Source organism: Giraffa tippelskirchi, chromosome 13, assembly GCF_054371585.1.
Source record: "Giraffa tippelskirchi isolate mGirTip1 chromosome 13, T2T-mGirTip1v1.2.pri, whole genome shotgun sequence".
Taxonomy (NCBI): Eukaryota; Metazoa; Chordata; class Mammalia; order Artiodactyla; family Giraffidae; genus Giraffa; species Giraffa tippelskirchi.
Genome location: NC_137287.1, coordinates 60104335 through 60124124, shown reverse-complemented (window position 1 = coordinate 60124124; position 19790 = coordinate 60104335). Strand labels below are relative to the sequence as shown.

At 44.1% G+C, this 19790-nt stretch overlaps 1 protein-coding gene across 15 annotated transcripts in view; it reads left to right on the top strand.

Annotated features, from left to right (window-relative positions):
• Positions 1-6671, top strand: part of USP6NL (USP6 N-terminal like) — a 124564-nt gene extending 117893 nt beyond the window's left edge. For all 15 annotated transcript variants that reach the window (XM_081554022.1, XM_081554033.1, XM_081554034.1 and 12 more), the window contains one exon: positions 3343-6671. In XM_081554022.1, the coding sequence (XP_081410148.1) occupies positions 3343-4691 (1349 nt within the window). In that variant the 3' untranslated portion in view covers positions 4692-6671. The remainder of the gene's footprint in view (positions 1-3342) is intronic.
• Positions 6672-19790: the final 13119 nt, after the last annotated feature.

Sequence of the window (19790 nt, the reverse complement as noted above, 5' to 3'; positions counted from 1 at the left end):
ATGAGACTATGACATATGTCTTCAGCACATGAGACGATGGTATATGTACTTCAGGAAGGAATCACTTTATAATGAAGTCGGAGAATATTTTTCTTCTGATCCCGTACTTAGACACGGAGGTCAGCTCTCCTGGGCGCAGGGCCCTTGGGTTTTGCTGCTGTGGTTGCCAGACAAGGCCTCGGCCTCACTCAGTCCAGCAGCGGCCTCAGGAGGGCCAATGCTCTGCTGTGGGTATCTCCCCCTTCCCCGCCCCATCACCCCCATTACTCTCCCTGATTCTGCCCCATCCTCCCCCTCCCCTCTTTCCCTCCCTTCTCCTCGGGTCCCTCCTTCCCACCCCTTCTCACTCCTTCTCTTGAGAGACAGGCCCCTTCCCACCGCCATGGAGGCCCTTAGAAACGTGAACAAGTGTACATTTGCTTGCCCTTGAACTGCTGAGGATTTGTGCTGTTCAGAGGGGTTGGTCAGTCACAGGAATAAACTGAACGTGGCAGGATCCACATGTCACCTGTCAGCGACTGCTGGTAGAAGACAGAAGTGGGTGCGGAGTCATGGCCCTACCCTGCTCCCCGGTCACAGATCACTGTGGACAGTAGTTGCTGTCTGACGCTGTTTTAAGTTATGCAGATCCCAGCACTGCGGTCCGGCCCTGGTGCCTGGGAATACACTTACCCTCCTGCGTAGGCCTCCTAGCTTAACCTGCATTAGTGTCCATAATATTGGGAGGCGTTAGGGTTTTTAAGCACTTAGGTTTTTAGAAGGTTCTTTCTCATATGTTTGTCTGTTGCGTCTTTCAAAGTACTCTCCTTTTTTTCCTACTTATAGATAATCTTTATGGGAGCTAAGGGGCTGTATCCTCTAAATACCTTTGTTCAGTTGAGTATTCATCATGCACCTCTTACAGAGTCCTCGTTCCTAGTGAGACACTGACATTCAGCAGTTAATTATAGACACCATGCCCTTTTGTTGGCACTGGATTTTTTTTTTCTCCAAAACAAACCTTGCTATATCTAGTTTCTTAGCTATATAGATCTTGAGTATTTATAACTGTTATGTTTTTGTACTGTTTATTTGAATGATACATCATTACTCTAATTAAGATGAATTATATATGAATGAGTGGACATTTTGTCAAAACCTTACTTGTGATTCTGTTACTATTTTAGACACTATAGGAAAGACTGCAAAATAAGCAGGACCGCACTTTGAGCTGGTTATCATCTCCTAAGGTGAAAGGGAGATGTATTATGGGTGACTGTGAAAGACCTTTAAGAAGCTACTTTTTGGATGTTTTAGAACAGTTGAAGATTCCCCCCCACCCCCGCACCGTCACCCAGTGTGGATTTTGGCCTGTTGCCATTCAGTAAATGGAACATGCTAAAATTTTCTTTTAATTCTAATATGATGTGTAGATGCATAGAATATTAATGTCTCTTCTTAGAGAAATGTGTATATTGGTTTGAATATAAAGTAGTGCTAAGTGTAAGGTGAATACTTTTCTTACCTTTTATATTGAAAAATTAAAACCCCTCATATGTATAACACATACCTTTCCATTTTGCTTCAGGCATGAAATTACCACCTCAGTCTATTACTTCTTCCTCATTTTTTCATTCCTTTTCCTGAGAAATACAGGCCTTATATTTGTAATTCTTCATTTTACTACGCATCCCATTAGTCTTTGCTGATGCATGCCTTTTATGTATCCAGAAGATTTCAGGATGGAAATTTCTGGATATGAGAACATAGGGACAGGATGTCATGTGGTATTATTTTCCCCATATGTTCAATACTCTCAGTCTTCTTTCCTCCCTACTTCTTCCTTCCACTTTACCTAGAGCAGCTTTGTTTATATTTTCTTTTTATTGGAGTTTCATATGAGAGTTTGTTTGAGAAAGATAATTTCCTTTTAAAAAGTTACAAAAACCACTGAATTAGGAAAACACAAGGTTTATTTTTAGCTCAGTAACTTTGATTCTGGCAGCTCATCTATTTAAAGGTTATTGCATTACCATCATTCTCTGCTCCCTCCCAAAGAAAAGCTCCTTGAACTTTTTTAATATCTTAAAGAAAATTATGATATGTGGGTAAATAATACAGTTATCATCACCTAAACCATGAGCTACATGGAAACAAGGTGGCGTTTGCCTGCTCACAACTATGGACTCATGGCTTCCTCCTAACCATTTGATAGATGGGGGGACATTTGAAGAGAGCAAAGACTTATTTTTAAGTGACAATGTTTGATTTTGCAGTGACAGGTAGAAAGCATATATCTTAAACTTTGGAATTTTTGCAAGTGAAGTCTGTTGTCTTTTCAAGATGGTATTTATGGGTGTCCATATTATGGTGGATTGTTTTTAAACATTGTTGACTAAATGTACATTTCTTTAATTCCTCTTTAATTTTCTGGTGTTATTTAAAATGTAAAACTAAAAGTATCTAATATGATTTTCTCTTTCTTTTTTATTCTTTTTTCCTTTTTTTGCATTTAAAGTAGGACCTTGTTAGAATATTAATTTGGAAGTAGAGAATATTGTTTCTTTTTATCCTGTGGAGTTACTTGAGAGAATAATAATGAGCTATTTGGGTACAACTTGGAGCCACAATTGGTCATCAGTTGACCTTTAAACTTGGCAGACTTGCTTGAAGTTGATAGAAACTATTTTACTAAAATTCTGAACTCTTTTAGTTGAGGAATGCTTAAGTGGAAGGAATATAATGGTAAGACATTGAACTACTGACCTGAAAGATTGTTTTAGGAATAGAAATGAGAATATCAGCTTTGCATTTTTGAAAAAGCAGGTAGTAATATAGCTTAACAAAATTTAAGAATCATCTTACACAATTCTATGACCTTTACTCATGGGACTTCCTTCGTGGCTCAAATGGTAAAGTATCTGCCTGCAATGCAGGAGACACCAGTTCCATCTCTGAGTTGGGAAGATCCCCTGGAGAAAGACATGGCAACCCACTCCAATATTCTTGCCTGGGAAATCCCATGGACAGAGGAACCTGGTGGGCTACAGTCCATGGAATCCCAAAGAGTCAGACACTACTGAGTCACTATCACTTTGACTTTTTCTTACTACTCATATAAGGTTATATAAAATCTTCCCATCTGCACACTGCCTAATAAGACTTTTGAGTTTTGGAATGTTTTCGTGGCAATCTCTCTAAAAAATGCTTCTCCTAAGCTACTAAAATGCTGCATGTCTCTGTGTGGGTATGCATGTTGAGTGCGCATGTGAAGAGTAAGCAGTAATTCATTGATGTAGGTCTTAGGTTTGGTACTGTTTGCTCATGTGCATGTAGCACTTATGAATGTGTCTTTCCCTTTAGGCAAAGAGGATGAATTTCCAAAGAAACCTTTGGGGCAGCTTCCCCCTGAAGGTCAGTTGGCTGGTGTCACTCACCTGAGCAACGGACAGAGGAGCGTGGGCAGGTCGAGTCCCCACCCTGGCGGTCGGAGGGGCAGCGGCGGTTCACCCCACAAGACCCACGAGCACTCCCCGCCCCACCCACGCCGGACCGGCACCCCGGAGAGGGCGAGGCAGCAGCGGCGGAAGTCGGACGAGGAGGGTAAGAGGCTTCGCGACGAGGAGGAGGCGCAGGCGCAGAGGAGACTCCCGCCGGGCGCCCAGGACGGCTCCGGCCAGTACAACCACGCGGCGGCCAATCAGAACAGCAACGCCACCTCGCGCGCCCGGAAGGAGTTCGTGCCCCGATGGCACAAGCCTTCCGAGGTCGCAGTTCTGGAGAAGACCGCTAAGTCCGCCCGGGAAGGCCGGAGCCGGGCTGCACCCCCCGCGCTCGCCGACCCCCGGGCCCCCCACGTGAGGCAGAAGACAAAGGTGCTGGATGCAGATGAGGGCAAGCGCGGCTCCACCGCCTCTCAGTACGACAATGTGCCTGAGGACAGTCCGGGCGCCGCCGTGGAGGAGGCGCTGGAGCGCGCACGGGCGCAGAGCCCACGGAGGCCCGCGGAACCCAGCGCCAGCCCGTCCAGGGCCCCGCCCAAGTTCGCCTTCAAAGTCCTGCCTCAGCACCCGTTCCTGCCAGACGGGGAAGATCGCAGGGCCGCGCACCCCCCTTCGTACAGTAACCCCCCCACCTACCAGGGCAGCTCTCCAAAACGGGTCCCTGCCGCCAACAGCAGCTTCCCATTCCCCCCCGGGCCACACACGAATCCTTCACGGAGACCTTACGGCTCCACGCTTTCCATCAGTGCTTCTCCAGAGAAATCTTACAGCCGCCCAACTCCTCTGGTCCAGCCATCGAGTCGAATAGAAGTTCTCCCTGTTGATCTTGGTGCCGGTGGATATTCGGGCAATTCGGGGTCCCCAAAGAATGGGAAATTCATCCTTCCTCCAGGGGATTGTTTGCCAGATAACAGAAAATGGTCAGAAGTTGGTTACACGTGGAGGCCAGAGATGCACGGACAGCCGTGGACAAGAGATGTCAACCATGGCCACTTGAGCAGTTTCCCAAGACACCCCACGTTTCACCACGCCCCCTATCAGGACCACTCCCTCCCCTCAGTCTCCGTAGATGGTCCAGTGCGGTATAGAACTTCCCCAGCTCTGGAAGACGCCCCTTCACCCGGATTTCAGTATTCAGGGCCCTCACCTCCAGTGTATCACTACAGAAATCGGGATGGACTCTCAATCCAGGAGTCAGTATTGCTGTAAGAATTCTGTACTTGCTGCACACAAGAGAATAGAAACCGTATGAGACCTGAATTGCTACGTTTATAATTGCCAAAGCAGTATTTTATACGATTGTAAAGAACTCTCACAGTTCTCATGTAAGTTAGTAATAAGAATATATGGAAGTGATTTCATCCCCACGTAGATGCTGCTTAAAGATGTGCTTTTAACGTGCATCATCACCAAACCCATTACAAAGAATTTAACCTGGAAACATAGCAATAGCATTTAGGGATGCACGCACAGTTTCATTTATATCTTTCTTCAAGATCTGAATATTTGTACTCTCTTAGCCCATTCTATTTTGAGTAATGTTACAAAGCACTGAAAAGCTGTAGAATAGATATTTTTAAGGCTCTACCTAGTGTATGTGATTTTTAATAGATACTATATAGGCATCTACCCATATACAGTCAAACACAGAACTAAAAAAATGTTTAAAGAAGAGAACTTTTAATCTAGATCCATGGAATAATTTATTCTTGTTTTCCATAACTTATCTTTCAGTCAAGTTTTGTCCTTCCCGTCCCCCTTTTATTTGTAACCCAGGTCCTAAACTGACTTGCGGGTTTGCCCTGACCTAATTCAGCATCTCACGGCTCAGCTTTCTGACTCAGTTCCTCATTCAGCTTTCAATCTGAAAATTAAAGACATTGGAGAGAAAGGCTAACCACTTAATGGTGCTTAAAAAATCAGTGCAGTTTAAGTCTTGTTTTCAAAAGTACAGCACACAGTGTGTCCGTCTTCACAGAGAAATCAGCTTTCATGTGTCTGTGCCTTTTTTTCTGATCTGAGTCCTGTAAAGCTCAGAGCAGAGTAGCAGAGTATGCTTGCCAGACACCCAGGAATTGTGTGCATAACTCTCCAGTGGATGCCAGCTGAAGTTGCAAGTTACCGATCATCAGTCACTCATAGCAGAACCAACTGCTTTGAAATTCATTTGAAAGCAGGATTAACAATATGGTTCTTTCTTACTTCTGTCCCTTAAATTCCTGTGAAACCTCCCTACAAAGGGTGGGTAGATACTTACATGGTCTTTTCCTGCCCCTCTTCCTTTAAAGAATGTAGTCAGTGGATATTGCTGCTCTTAGGCCATTAAATTATTGCTTTGTAAAATTGTAAAAAACAATCCTAATTATTTCTAGGAATCTCAGATTTTGGTCTTTTTTTTTTTTTTAATAGTGTGACTTTCATATTTTCAGAAATCTTTTTTTGGTTGGTTGTTTCAGTGGAAAAAGTTCAGCTACATGGTAACAAACCAGCAATGTCTTTCAGAATATTCTTTTACACTACAATGACCAAAACAGTGACCAAGTTTGGGGCACTCCAAGAAAGTATGTGTTTGGGTTTCAGTGGAGAGCTTGTTTTCACCCTCACTTTGCTCCTGTTCGAACAGTAGAGAATAGGAAACCTAACATTGATGATGGTTCTTCTTGTAAGTTGGGGCTTTAAGCTTTTAAGGTACAGAAGTATATGTTTTAAAATGAGAGTAACATTTGTTTAGCTAGTGAATGTGACAATATTTTTTATGTATATAATGAGTCTAATGTAATTTTAATCAACTTGGTAATGATGTTATTAAAGGGCAAAACAAATGCAGTGTATTAGCAGCTGAGCACTGCACAGAAACTCGGACAAAATCCAAATACCACAAGGCTCCCAACTCAGATCATGTGGAAGCTGAGAAATAAGTGTATATAAAAATGTAGCTGGGGATGTGAACTCCAATTTTAAACCATGATTCTGTGACTTGTAATAATCCAAGCTGTACAATTTAGTTTATGATAGCAGTATCAGAGCTGCTTCAAAATATATATATATATCAACAGTGGTAAATACTGTAGATTTATATATATATATATGCAAAATATATACACACACACTATTTTCTTATGTCATCTGACATTTTTTATCTGTATACTTTTTTTGATGTGATTGTTTTTAACATGCTGAAGAAGTATATTTTGTTTGTGTCTTTTATGTGCTTTTTTTCATATGGCATCTCTGATTTTTCTAAACATTGTTCCCTTCTAACTGAGTAGATGTGACCCAGTGTTTGCCTCCATGACTGATATTGCAGTTCTGTGTTACATGCTTTACTAGTTTCCAGTAATTCTGTATTTAGAACCATATCACCTGCCTTTATTTAATCAGCCATTTTTAATAGCTTACAAGTCTTTTAGTGTGTGAAATTCACTCAGTCGTGTCCAACTCTTTGCAACTCCATGGACGTGTAGTCATGGAATTCTCCAGGCCAGCTCTGGAGTGGGTAGCCTTTCCCTTCTCCAGGGGATCTTCCCAACCCAGGGATTGAACCCAGGTCTCCCGCATTGCAGGCGGATTCTTTACCAGGTGAGCCACAAGGGAAGCCCTTTTAATAGCAATAAGGTATTATTTTCAGTTTTCCCCATTGTGAAATGTAGCTGTTGGTTTTTCAAGTAGGAAAATTTAATTTGAACTTATTTTGCCACCATCCAGTTTTACTCTTTCAAATTTATCTTTTAATAAAAGATAAATAATGAAGTGTTAAAAGATGGAATAATATTCATATAGGAGGTTAAGTATATTGATAAATTTCTGGTGAGGATCTTCATTTTTTTCTCTAGATATATACGAGGTAAATATTTTACCACTATTAAGTCTTTTCTTCATAGCAGTTTTACTTAACAAATTAAGCACTTTGATATAGTTTTTTTTTTTTAATAGTTTGAAAAAGAAACTAGACCTAGTGTCTCAAAGAGTTTTAAAACTTCAACTCTTTCAGGTGCTTATGTTGTTTCCAGGATATTTAAAACAGAATACAGCCGATAGATGTCTATATTGTCAAGTCGGACATACAGGAGAGGAACAAAATTACTTTTCCTCTTGCCCTCTAGGTTCTCCATCCAGACCTCATAGATTGGGCTGATAAAGGACAGACAAGCAGGAGAAAAGGAACCAGAAGGTCATTAACATGTGTGTCCTGCCTTCACGTGGTATCCAGTGATGAGTTGCTCCAAGGGAGGGTTAGCTTGGAGTTTCTCCACCCAGCTTAGTTGGGGAAAGGGATGGGGAAGAAAGGGCACTTATGTAAAAACAGATGACTTTCTAGAAAATAAATGGGCCCTTAGCAGAGCAGATAGGAGAAATGATCGTTTGTCCCGGGGGCTGAGTGTGGTGCCAGAAGAGGAGATTATAAAGTTGCCTGGGGAGGAGATTTATAACAATTGCATTCTTTGGGAAGGCTCTGCTTTTAGGCAGGTAAAGGATTTCAGGGACTCAGATAACTTCAGCTCAAAAATCATTCATACCCCCAAAGTGGCCTGCTTTGGGGTGGCAGGTCCTGATCCCCTTCACCATCAATGACAGGATGTTTCTCTAAAGAAGGAAAAGAGATTCAGTCAATGGGACATCTCCAAAGAAGAAAAATAGATGTTTACAGGATGTGATGTGGTTGTTTAACTTTTTTTCATTTTAAGAAGATTCTGATACTCAGTTTTATGTCACAGTGAGTGTCACTTTATATTTGTAATCATTTCCGATCTTTGTCTCAGGGCTCGTTACACCATAAGCACAAAAATGATGCCTAGTCAACACTTCGCTAAGTTCTTCTCTTCTCTTTTTATGATTAGAGAAAAACATTCCAGGTCCACAGATAGGGATTTATTCACACAGGATCTGCAGCTTAATCTTCTGGAAATATTATTACTTCTCAGTTATCTTTTAGATTCGCACCTTTGTTTTAGGATGCTCTTGATTGTGGGTTATTTAAGATTGGTTTTGGCAGTCTGTTTCTTTGTTATAGATTTTAAATTTCATTTCTAATATTAACATTAATACTTATCGATCAGACCGTTTTAATAAGTCAGACTTTACTTTTACAATAACCTAAGATGTTGAGAACAGGAAGAAAGATTTCCATTTAACATTTATTTGTGAATTGTACTCTCAGAAGGGTTTTCAGTTACACATAAATCTAAGCATAACTGCCACCATTTTATCAGTAAGGACCCTGAAAAATAGAGAAAAAATAATAAACTTCATAGGAGTGGATCTTGACCCCTGCTGCACGTTAGAACCAACTGGGGAAATTTTCTTTTTTTAATCGACTGTATATTCCCACTGTGAGCTGTCTCAAAAATTCTTAACAGACCCTTTTCAGAGTTTTGAAACTGATTTTGAGTAAGTTAGGAAAATTTCGACTGGAAAGATGAACATCCCCAGCCATCTCGCGGTTCTGATGAACTGCTGCCAGTGGTGGGAAGTGGCAGTGGCTTCAGCCCAAGGCCAGACCCTGTGCTTCCTCTCATCACGTCTTAACAATAGTTCTTCCAAATAGGTCGAGCCTTAGGAGGATTTCCGTTTTCCCGGATCACTTCTGTCACTTTCCTTAAGCGACCTACTGAAAAGAGGCCCAAGCTGTCAGGAAGCCCGTGTGAGGAGCCGAGAGGGTGCAGCACACTGGTGTCCACCTGAGCAGTCAGCATGTTACTGAGCCCCTACAGTGTGCTAGTCACCCTGGGACTGTGCTGGGTTCATACTTCAAGATAGGAGGTGCGTTTTATAGTCTGTGTCTCAGTTCAATGTTGGCGATGGGACGTGTACAGGTGACCATTGTGGGCACAGAAAGCCCAGTGCTGGAGGGCCGGGGAGGGCCTGTGTGGGCGAATGCACAGAGGAGACGGACTGAAGGGAAGGGGCGTTTGTAGAGAAGGGATGGACGAGCAACCTCATGGCGTGTGTGGGGAAGTTCTTGCTTTGGTGTGTGTGTCTGGGATGGTGTGGGAGAGTCTGCAGAGACCAGTCCTGGGGGCCTTGTGTGCCCTGTGGAGGCGGATGTAAGGGTACAGGCCTGGGGGAAGTTTGGATGATTGCAACAGGTGTTATTTCTAAAAGGTGGTACAGATCTCAGCACCAGGGGAGAAATTACCAAGAAAAGGTGATGAACTTGAGAAGTATTTACCAAGTAAAAATCGGTGAAACTTGATAATTGATTGAATGTAATCATAACAATTAAGGATAATAGCTAACATTACTGAATGCTCACTGTGTGTCTGGCATTGTGCTAGGCATATTACCTGTATTAACTCAATTCTCACAATAACTGAAGTGTATGACCTTAATTCCCAATTTCCCAATTTACATAAGGCTCAGGGAGTTGAAGTGGCTTGCCCAAAGTTATGCAGCTGGTAGGAAAAGAGACCCAGGCAGGACTTGAATCTGAGTCTAGAACTTCCATTCCCTCACTGACAATTTTAAGAAAGTATTATTTACCTACCATAAAATTCACCCATTTAAGTATACACGTCAGTAATTTTTTAGTAAGTTTACAGAGTTGTGCAACCATCACAGCAAACCAATCTTAGAACATTTCCATTACCTCAAAAACTCTCTTTTCCCCATTTGCAGGACCCATTCCCACCCACAGCTTCGGGCAACTGTTAATTCACCTTTCTGTTAATCTAAACTAACTAACTAAACTGTTAATCAAATCTTTCTGATTTGTCTTTTCTCGACCTTTCATAGAAATGGAATCGGACAATATTTGGGGTTTTTGCATCTGGCTTCTTTTGCTTTTTGAGGTTCATCCATGGGTAGCAAGTGTCAGTAACCACTTTCTTCTTTATTGCTGAATAGGATTCTGTTGTATGACTATCACATTTTGTTCCTCAAGTCACCAGTTGATAGACATTTGGAGTACTTTCACATGCTGCTATGACTATTTGTGCCAAGTGTTTGTGTGGCCTTGTTTTCATTTTCCTTGGGTATATATTTAGGCGTGCTGTTGCTAGCTTTTATGATAAGCTTGTGTTTAACTTTTTAAGAAGCTGCCACACTCTTTTCCATCATATTTGTATCATTTACCTTCCTACCAGCAACGTATGAAGGGTCTGATTTCTCCACGTCCTCACCGATGCTTGTTGTTTTATATTTCTGGTTAAAGCCATTCTAGTGGGTGTGAAGTGATATCTCATTGTGGCTTTGATTTGCATTTCTCAAATGGCTAATGATGTTGAGCATCTCTTCGTGTTTTTATGACTCATTCGTATGTATTCTTTGGTGAAATCTCTATTCATATCTTTTGCTCACTTGTTTAATTGGGTTGTTTTCTTATTTTTTTAAAGTAAGCATTCTTAAAATACTCTGGATACAAGTCCTTTGTAAGACATAAGATTTGCAAATATTTTCTCCCAGTCTGTGACATGTCTTTTCAGTTTCTTAATGATGTCGTTTGAAGTGTGAATGTTTTTAATTTTAATGAAGTCCAGTTTATTGTTTTTTTCTCTATGGATCATGCTTTTAGTATTGTATCTCTCTGCCTAACCCAAGGTGACAAATAATTTTTCTCCCATGTCTTATTTCAGAAGTTTTACAGTTTAGATCTATGAGCCATGTCAAATTATTACTGTATAAGGTGTGAGGGAAGGATCTAAGTTGATGATATGCATGTTTAGTGGTCTCAGAACCAAGTTTAAAAGACTGTCTTTTAAATTCAATCCAAAACTGAATTGCCTTAGTACCTCTATCAAAAAATCAATGAATCATATAAGTGTTTAAGTTTCAAAAACAAGAAGTGTACATCCTCCAACTTTGTTCTTTCTCAAGTTGTTTTGACTCTTCGGGTCCAGTGTTACGCCTCTTTTGTTGAAGTTATTCCTGTTGTATTTTTCTTACACTTGTGACTAGAATTGTATTCTTCAGAGCCTGTGTGCTTGCACACATCATTTTGTATTGCTGAGGGGAACAGAAGGCTGGAGGTTGATTTCTGCAGTTCCCTGGTTGGGCCGTGGGAGGGACAGTGAGGCCACCATCTGATGAGAAGAATCCAGGAGAAGGAGCGGGTTTAGGGTTGGCGAGGAGACGGCTTCTGTTTGGACACATAGAGTCTGAACAGTGGGGTACGGACACTTCGTGCTGGTGGGCAGCTGGCGACTGCGGAGAGATTTGGACTGGCCGGCACGTAGGGGTCGAGTCATAGGTGAGCACCTGCCTGGGGAGGAGATGAGCTGAGGACGGGACAGCAGGGCGTCACTGACAGTTGAGAGGTGCCCCAGGGAAGGGAGCATGAAGGACTCGGAGGGACCGACCTGGACTGGGGTTCCACGGCACACAGAGGCCCGGTGATTAAGGACGGAGCTTCTGAGTCAGACTGAGTCGAGTTTGAAGTCGGCACCCGAGGCATCCGCTGGCCTCTGTCCTGGGGAAGGAGGAGCAGGACCATAGCACCCGTGTCCTTCTCTGGAGTATGCAGACTGTAGTGTTTCCTGGAGTTGTGAGGACTCAACAAGCTGATTGGTGCACAGTGTCCAGGGCAGCGTCACCATGCGGTAGTAACGAGGAAGGTTACCTGTCCTCGCAGCCCCCGCAGAGCTGGGCGTTAGTGACCAGGAGGGCCACAGCCCTGACTTCATGGAGCTGAGAGTCTCATGAGCAACATAGTGGCACATGTGTCACGACACGGCACATGGGGGGAGGGTGGCACAGGGCAATGGGAGAGGAGGGGCCCTGGCTGGCGGGGTGGAGGTCCCAGGAAGGAGGAAAGGTCAGCAGCCTAAGTGCAGGAGAAAGATCCAGTGACTTGACTGAAGAGATGATTGGAGTTTGACAGGGCGTTGGGGCTGTCATCTGCTGTCACCCCTAGAGCCATGACCAGTTTGGCATGTGTGAGAAGCAATGCCACTCTCTCCAGAGAAGGGTGGGGGCATAGTGGAAGGGGTGCATGTACATGGGGAAAATGATGCCAGTTAGAGGGCAGTTCTGACCCTTCACACACTTGGAAACTGCTACCAGGCCGCCCTTGGTTTTATTCCAGTTTGTTACTTTCTGTATTCCTGGAGATTAAAATATCAGTAGTTAAAAGTCCCTGTATATTAAACTTTCCACTTTAATTTGGAGGAAAGTCAGCATAATTTGAAGATAAAGCCGGCTGCATCAAGACAGCTCTCACGTCCTTCCCTGGAACACCCTTGCACTTCTGTAAGTTTTGCTGCAGGTGTGGTACGCTAAGGAGATTTGAGTGGGAGTTGCCATGTGTGGATGTGGAAAGGCTCACTCCTCTGAAAGCCAAATATGAATCCATGATGAACCACGGCTCCCAGAAAGCTCAGCCAGTCTTCAATACATTCATCAGCTCCACCGAGATCCTGGTGTGACTCTGGGCAGGTCCCTGAGCCTTTTTGGGCCTGGGTTCTCTGATCTGCAAACTCTGGAGGTGGAGGGGAGAGTCTGAAAAGGGTTCTGCCCCAAACTCTTTAAGGGGAGGGTGCCCCAACCCCAGGCCTGTTTGTCTGCTTTGTGCAGGTGCCATATCACGTGGTCTGAAGACAGTGGTGAGCAGAGAACAGATGGCCTTGTGGCATCATGGAGCAGGCGGATGTGTGGAGAAGGTTGGCATTCATGCTTTGTTACAAATGAAGACCCACATCTATGTCAGGGACCAGGAGGGTGGGGAACCCAGTGCGCTCAGCCCCTGTATGACAAGCACGAACATGATGCTTATGAGAAAAGATGCGACTCAGATTGGACCAGTGGGGTAGTCACCACGGAAACACACGGAGGAAACCGGCTCACAGCCATGGGAAGTGGGGGACCCTCACAGGACAGCCAGGGAGCAGAGGATGGATGCAAAGGAGCAAACAAGACCAGACACTCAGGTTGCTACGTGAAGGCAGTCTTAAATCATCAACCACATCTGTACCCACGAATCATACCATTAGCAGTACTACCTCTGAAAGGGCAAAGAGCAATGGCCCTGGCTGTCCACAGCTCGGTGGAGTGGACTGGAAATCGTCATAGCTGTGCCCCAGTCTGAGCTGCCACTCACTAGCAGGTGAGCTTGGGAAAGCCACATTCCCTTCCTGGCCTCACTTTCTCCACTCTAAAATGTGGGCGTTGGAGCTGGACAGGCTGGCGGAGATCACCTCGGAGAGCAGGTCTCAACCAGCGTGGTGAACGAGAGTCACTTGGGAAGCTGCCCAAAATACTGGTGCCCAGGCCACCCCAGATGAATGAGGCAGAGATCTCTGGGGGTGGGGCCCAGGAATTAGGATTCTTCTTAAAAATTAAGCCCACAGCAGCCCAACAGTCCACGACTCTGTGATCTGTCCCTCAGACCCAAACCACGTGATGCAGTTGGACAGGAATAAGCCGCAAGCAGCCAGGGTCCTGGGGTCAGAACCTCTGCTGAGAAGCCACGAATGACATGCCTGCCTCTGCTGCCAAGCAAACTGTTTTGACCATGAAGGAAAGAGACACTGCCCCCTCTCCACCTCCACATCATTGTTGTTCTAGCTTCTATGGCCTTCTTCTGTTACTGTCCACGAACACCTTACAGTCATGTGAGGGCACTTTTATCTAGAGGATGGAGTGTTGTCTGGAAAGAACTCAGGTTTGCAGCAAGCTTGGAGTTGAGTCTCAGCTTTTCCAGTAGCCTTGCTGAATCTTAGCCTCTTGAGTAAAATAGAGAAGATGAGGTGTCCACCACAGGCCTGCTCTGAAGATGTACTAAGATGATGTATGTGCAATACAGTGCCTGGGACACATGTGCTCAGTAAGGTTAAATGATGAATAGAAATATTTGTATAGGGAATGGACTAATATCACTTATATTTGAAATTTATTTTTCCCCCTTGAGACTTGTGAATTACGCCCAAGTGTAAATGAGCAAAGAACAGTAAAAGAAAATGTATGGATAAAGAAGTACAAAGCTACTAAACATATTCTCCATCCTGCCATTAATTCAGTTTAGTCGCTCAGTCGTGTCCGATTCTTTGCGACCCCATGGACTGCAGCACGCCAGGCTTCCCTGTCCATCACCATCTCCCAGAGCTTACTCAAACTCATGTCCATTGAGTCAGTGATGCCATCCAACCATCTTATCCTCTGTCGCCCCCTTCTGCCTTCAATCTTTCCCAGCATCAGGGTCTTTTCAAATGAGTGAGTTCTTTGCATCAGGTGGCCAAAGTACTGGAGTTTCAGCTTCGGCATCAGTCCTCCCAATGAATATTCAGGACTGATTTCCTATAAGATTGATTGGTTGGATCTCCTCGCAGTCCAAGGGACTCTCAAGAGTCTTCTCCAACACCACAGTTCAAAAGCATCAATTCTTTGTCGCTCATCTTTCTTTATGGTCCAACTTTCACATCCATACTTGACTACTAGAAAAGCCATAACTTTGACTAGATGGACTTTTGTTGGTAAAGTAAGCTTTTTAATATGATGTCTAGGTTTGTCATAGCTTTCTTCCAAGGAGCAAACGTCTTTTAATTTCATGGCTGTAGTCACCCTCTGCAATGATTTTGGAGCCCAAGAAAATAAAATCTCTCACTGTTTCCCCCTCTATTTGCCTTGAAGTGATGGGACCGAATGCCATGATCTTAGTTTTTTGAATGTTGAGTTTTAAACCAGCTTCTTCACTCTCCACCTTCATCAAGAGACTCTTCAGTTCCTCTTCACTTTCTGCCATAAGGATTGTGTCATCTGCATATCCGAGATTATTGATATTTCTCCCGGCAATTTTGATTCCAGCTTGTGCTTCATCCAGCCTGGCACTTCGCATGATGTACTCTGCACATGGGCTTCCCTGGTGGCTCAGTTGGTAAAAGAATCCGCCTGCATTGTGGGAGACCTGGGTTCGATCCCTGGGTTGGGAAGACCCCCTGGAGAAGGGAACAATTACCCACTCCAGTATTCTAGCCTGGAGTATTCCATGGACTGCATAGTCCATGGGGTCACAAAGAGTCAGACACAGCTGAGAAACTTTTACTTCACTCTGCATATAAGTTAAATAAGCAGGGTGACAATATACAGCCCTGACATACTCCTTTCCCAATTTGGAAAGAGTCCATTGTTCCATGTCCGGTCTAACTGTTGCTTCTTGACCTGCATACAGATTTCTCAGGAGGCAGATAAAGTGGTCTGGTAGTCCCATCTCTTGAAGACTTTTCCACAGTTTGTTGTGATCCACACAGTCAAAGTCTTTGGCGTAGTCAATAAAGCAGAAGTAGGTGTTTTTCTGGAACTCTCTTGCTAAATGGAAGCAATGACCAACAAGGCCAGTTGGCAGAAAGGATGTCCATGCCCTGCCAGTGGGAGGAAACATGCCGCCTCAGTGTGCCGGTTCCCACACCACTGCATGAGCAGAAGTACAAGCAGAAAAGATGCATGTAAAAGGATGTTTGTCTTGCCACTGTTAGTAATAGAGGAAATATGGAAATAGCCTGGATTTCCAGCAGCAGAGGATTGGTTAAATTGAGGTTGCGTTCAGTTCAGTTGCTCAGTCATGTCTAACTCTGCGACCCCAAGCACGCCAGGTTTCCCCGTGCATCACCAACTCCCAGAGCTTACTCAAACTCCTGTCCTTCGAGTCAGTGATGACGTCCAACCATCTCATCTTCTGTCATCCCCTTTCTCCTCCCACCTTCAATCTTTGCCAGCATCAGGGTCTTTTCCAGTGAGTCAGCTCTTTGCATCAGGTGGCCAAAGTATTGGAGTTTCAGCTTCAGCATCCGTCCTTCCAATGAGTATTCAGGACTGATCTCCTTTAGGATTGACTGGTTGGATCTCCTTGCAGTCCAAGGGGCTCTCAAGAGTCTTCTCCAACATCATAGTTCAAAAGCATCAATTCTTCGGCGCTCATCTTTCTTTACAGTCCAACTCTCACATCCATATATGACTGCTGGAAAAACCAAAGCTTTGTTGGCAAAGTAATGTCTCTGCTTTTTAATATGCTGTCTAGGTTTGTCATAGCTTTTCTTCCAAGGAGCAAGTGTCTTTTAATTTAATGGCTGCAGTCACCATCTGCAGTGATTTTGGAGCCCCCCCAAAATAAAGTCTGTCGCTGTTTCCATTGTTTCCCCATCTATTTGCCATGAAGTGATGGGACCAGATGCCATGACCTTAGTTTTCTAAATGTTGAGCTTTAAGCCAACTTCTTACTCTCCCCTTTCACTTTCATCAAGACACTCTTCAGTACCTCTTCGCTTTCTGCCGTAAGGGTTGTGTCATCTGCATATTTGAGGTTATTGATATTTCCCCCTGCAATCTTGATTCCAGCTTGTGCTTCATCCAGCCCGGCATCTCGGATGATGTACTCTGCATATAAGTTAAATAAGCAGAGTGACAATATACAGCCTTGACATACTGCTTTCCAGATTTGGAACCAGTCTGTTGTTCCATGACCAGTTCTAACTGTTGCTTCTTGACCTGCATACAGATTTCTCAGGAGTCAAGTAAGGTGTTCTGGTATTCCCATCTCTTGAAGAGTTCTCCACAGTTTGTTGTGATCCACATAGTAAAAGGCTTTGACATAGTTAACAAAAAGCAGAAGTAGATGTTTTTCTAAAACCCTGTTGCTTTTTCTATGATCCAATGGATGTTGGCAATTTGATCTCTGGTTCCTCTGCCTTTTCTAAATCCAGCTTGAACATCTGGAAGTTCACAGTTCATGTACTGTTGAAGCCTGGCTTGGAGAATTTTGAGCATTACTTTGCTAGGATGTGAGATGAGTGCAATCGTGTGGTAGTTTGAACATTCTTTGGCATTGCCCTTCTTTGGGATTGGAATGAAAGCTGACCTTTTCCAGTCCTGTGGCCACTGCTGAGTTTTCCAAATTTGCTGGCATATTGAGTGCAGCACTTTCACAGTGTCATCTTTTAGGATTTGAAATAGCTCAACTGGAATTCCATCACCTCCACTAGCTTTGTAGCGATGCTTCCTAAATTGGGGTATAACCATATAAAATAACACTAATATTGTTCACCCTTTAAGAATAACAGAGATAGCCTGATACGTGCTGACGTGCAAAGAGGTCTGATTTTTTTGCTCAGTGAACAGAGCTACAAACAGCGTTCACCTAGACCTTGGTTGGCTTTCCAGCTTCTCCCTTTGCATCAGGCCAACCTTGAAGCTGATGGCGTTGTGGTGTTGAAGGTCATGCATCAAGTGGGGTCAGTGAAGTTCTATGTACACAAGGCTTCAAAGCCTTGAGGGCAGACACTGAAGAAGGTTTAGAATAGATGGGCAGGTACCTAGGACATTAGAAGGAGCCATGTTGAAATAAGAGAGAGGTGAGGAGGGCTTAGGACCCCTGAAGAGCAGAGGTGTCCCAGGCTTGTAGGGATGAAAGCTGAGAGCGAGCCGAGACGGACATGTCCCATCTGGGGCACCATTTAAAGTTTTTAACCATGAATGAGCCTAACAGGGCTTGGATGAAGCTCAGAGGAAATGGCAACCCACTCCAATATTCTTGCCTGGAGAATCCCGTGGGCAAAGGAGCCTGGTGGGCTACAGTCCATGGGGTCACAGAAACTTGGACGCAACTGAGCAACTAAACAACAAGGGCAGCAAATGCCCATCTTCAGTGGGGAGGCCTTCAAACTACAGTTCCCACCATCCCCGCCCCCAAACAGTCCTGCTGCTTCCCTGGATATTCTCTCAGTTCAGGGAGGCAGAAGGGTAGGAAATCAGAGGGGCCCCTGCGGCAGACCTGAAAGGCAGCCGGGGGTCACAGGCTGGTCACCCCGAGCCCAGGGCACTAGTGGAGGCCACATCCTGATCCCCCAAGGATGGTGTGGCCCGGGACAAAAGGGTACTTGCTTATTTTCATATCAAAGCTAAAGGTCAAATGATGCTAGTGAGTCAAAGTTCAAAGGGCAATAATGGGTTTTTTTGGGGAAGTCAGACATCTCAGAAACATGAAGACCTTGAAGCAAGGGGCGTCCGATCCCTGCTAGTCTCTTCCTGCAAGTAAGTCGATGTTGGACTTGCTTCTGTTTCAGAGCCTGTGTGGGAGGCTGTCTTCTCTCCCCTGCTGGCCCCTCAGAAACAGTAGGTGCTTATCAGTTTGAGACAGGGGTGGGGAGGTCTTAAGCCTGGACTTCTCCCATCTTTTTAAAAATCACTCGATGTTTCGTTAGCCTGGGATAGCCTATCTTTTGGAGTTCATGGATCAGTAAAATGATTTACAAAATTTGAGGCACACAGAACTGTCTTCTGTTTCTTGGTTGCTCCTTCTGGCATGTGGGATCTTATTTCCTTGAACCACGTGCCCTGCAGTGGAAGCACAGAGTCTTCACCACACAACTGCCAGGGAAGTCCTGTCCATTTTTACTTTATCAAATATATTTGTTAAAAATATCTTAAAGAATGTTGTTACACACATGAGAAAGGAAGAGCATAAACTGAGGAAAAATGCACAGTCCATTAAACTGAATGCAGTTAGCCTTTTAAAAAATCCACTGTGTTGACCTTTTTTTTTTGTTGTCGTTAACTCCTTGGAAGGAAGTTTATGACCAACCTAGATAGCATATTTAAAAGCAGAGACATTACTTTGCCAACGAAGGTCCGTCTAGTCAAGGCTATGGTTTTTGCAGTGGTCATGTATGGATGTGAGAGTTGGACGGTGAAGAAAGCTGAGTGCCGAAGAATTGATGCTTTTGAACTGTGGTGTTGGAGAAGACTCTTGAGAGTCCCTTGGACTGCAAGGAGATCCAACCAGTCCATCCTAAAGGAGATCAGTCCTGAGTGTTCATTGGAAGGACTGATGTTGAAGCTGAAACTCCAATACTTTGGCCACCTCATGCGAAGAGTTGACTCATTGAAAAAGACCCTAATGCTGGGAAGGATTGGGGGCAGGAGGAGAAGGGGCTGACAGAGGATGAGATGGTTGGATGGCATCACCAACTCAATGGACATGGGTTTGGGTAGACTCCGGGAGTTGGTGATGGACAGGAAGGCCTGGCGTGCTGCGATTCATGGAGTCACAAAGAGTTGGACACAACTGAGCGGCTGAATTGAACTGAACTGAAATGAACACCCTCATCGTCATGGCAGACTGGTGGAGACTGAGTGGGGCTCGGGCCTGGTGCAGTCATCAGCATTTAAAGGCCACTGAATTTGTGTTTGTTTGAGTACCAGATGATATGATTATATTGTGGTTTGTAGAAAATTAAATTCTTCAGCTAAACCAGATGCTAAGCCTCTGCCCAAAATCGATATACTATTTGAAGGCCTGGAAACTAATAAACATACCATAACATTAATTTATGGATGGGTTGTTGGCAAATAACTTCAGAGAAGGAATCCAGGCTTGAAACAGCTTTT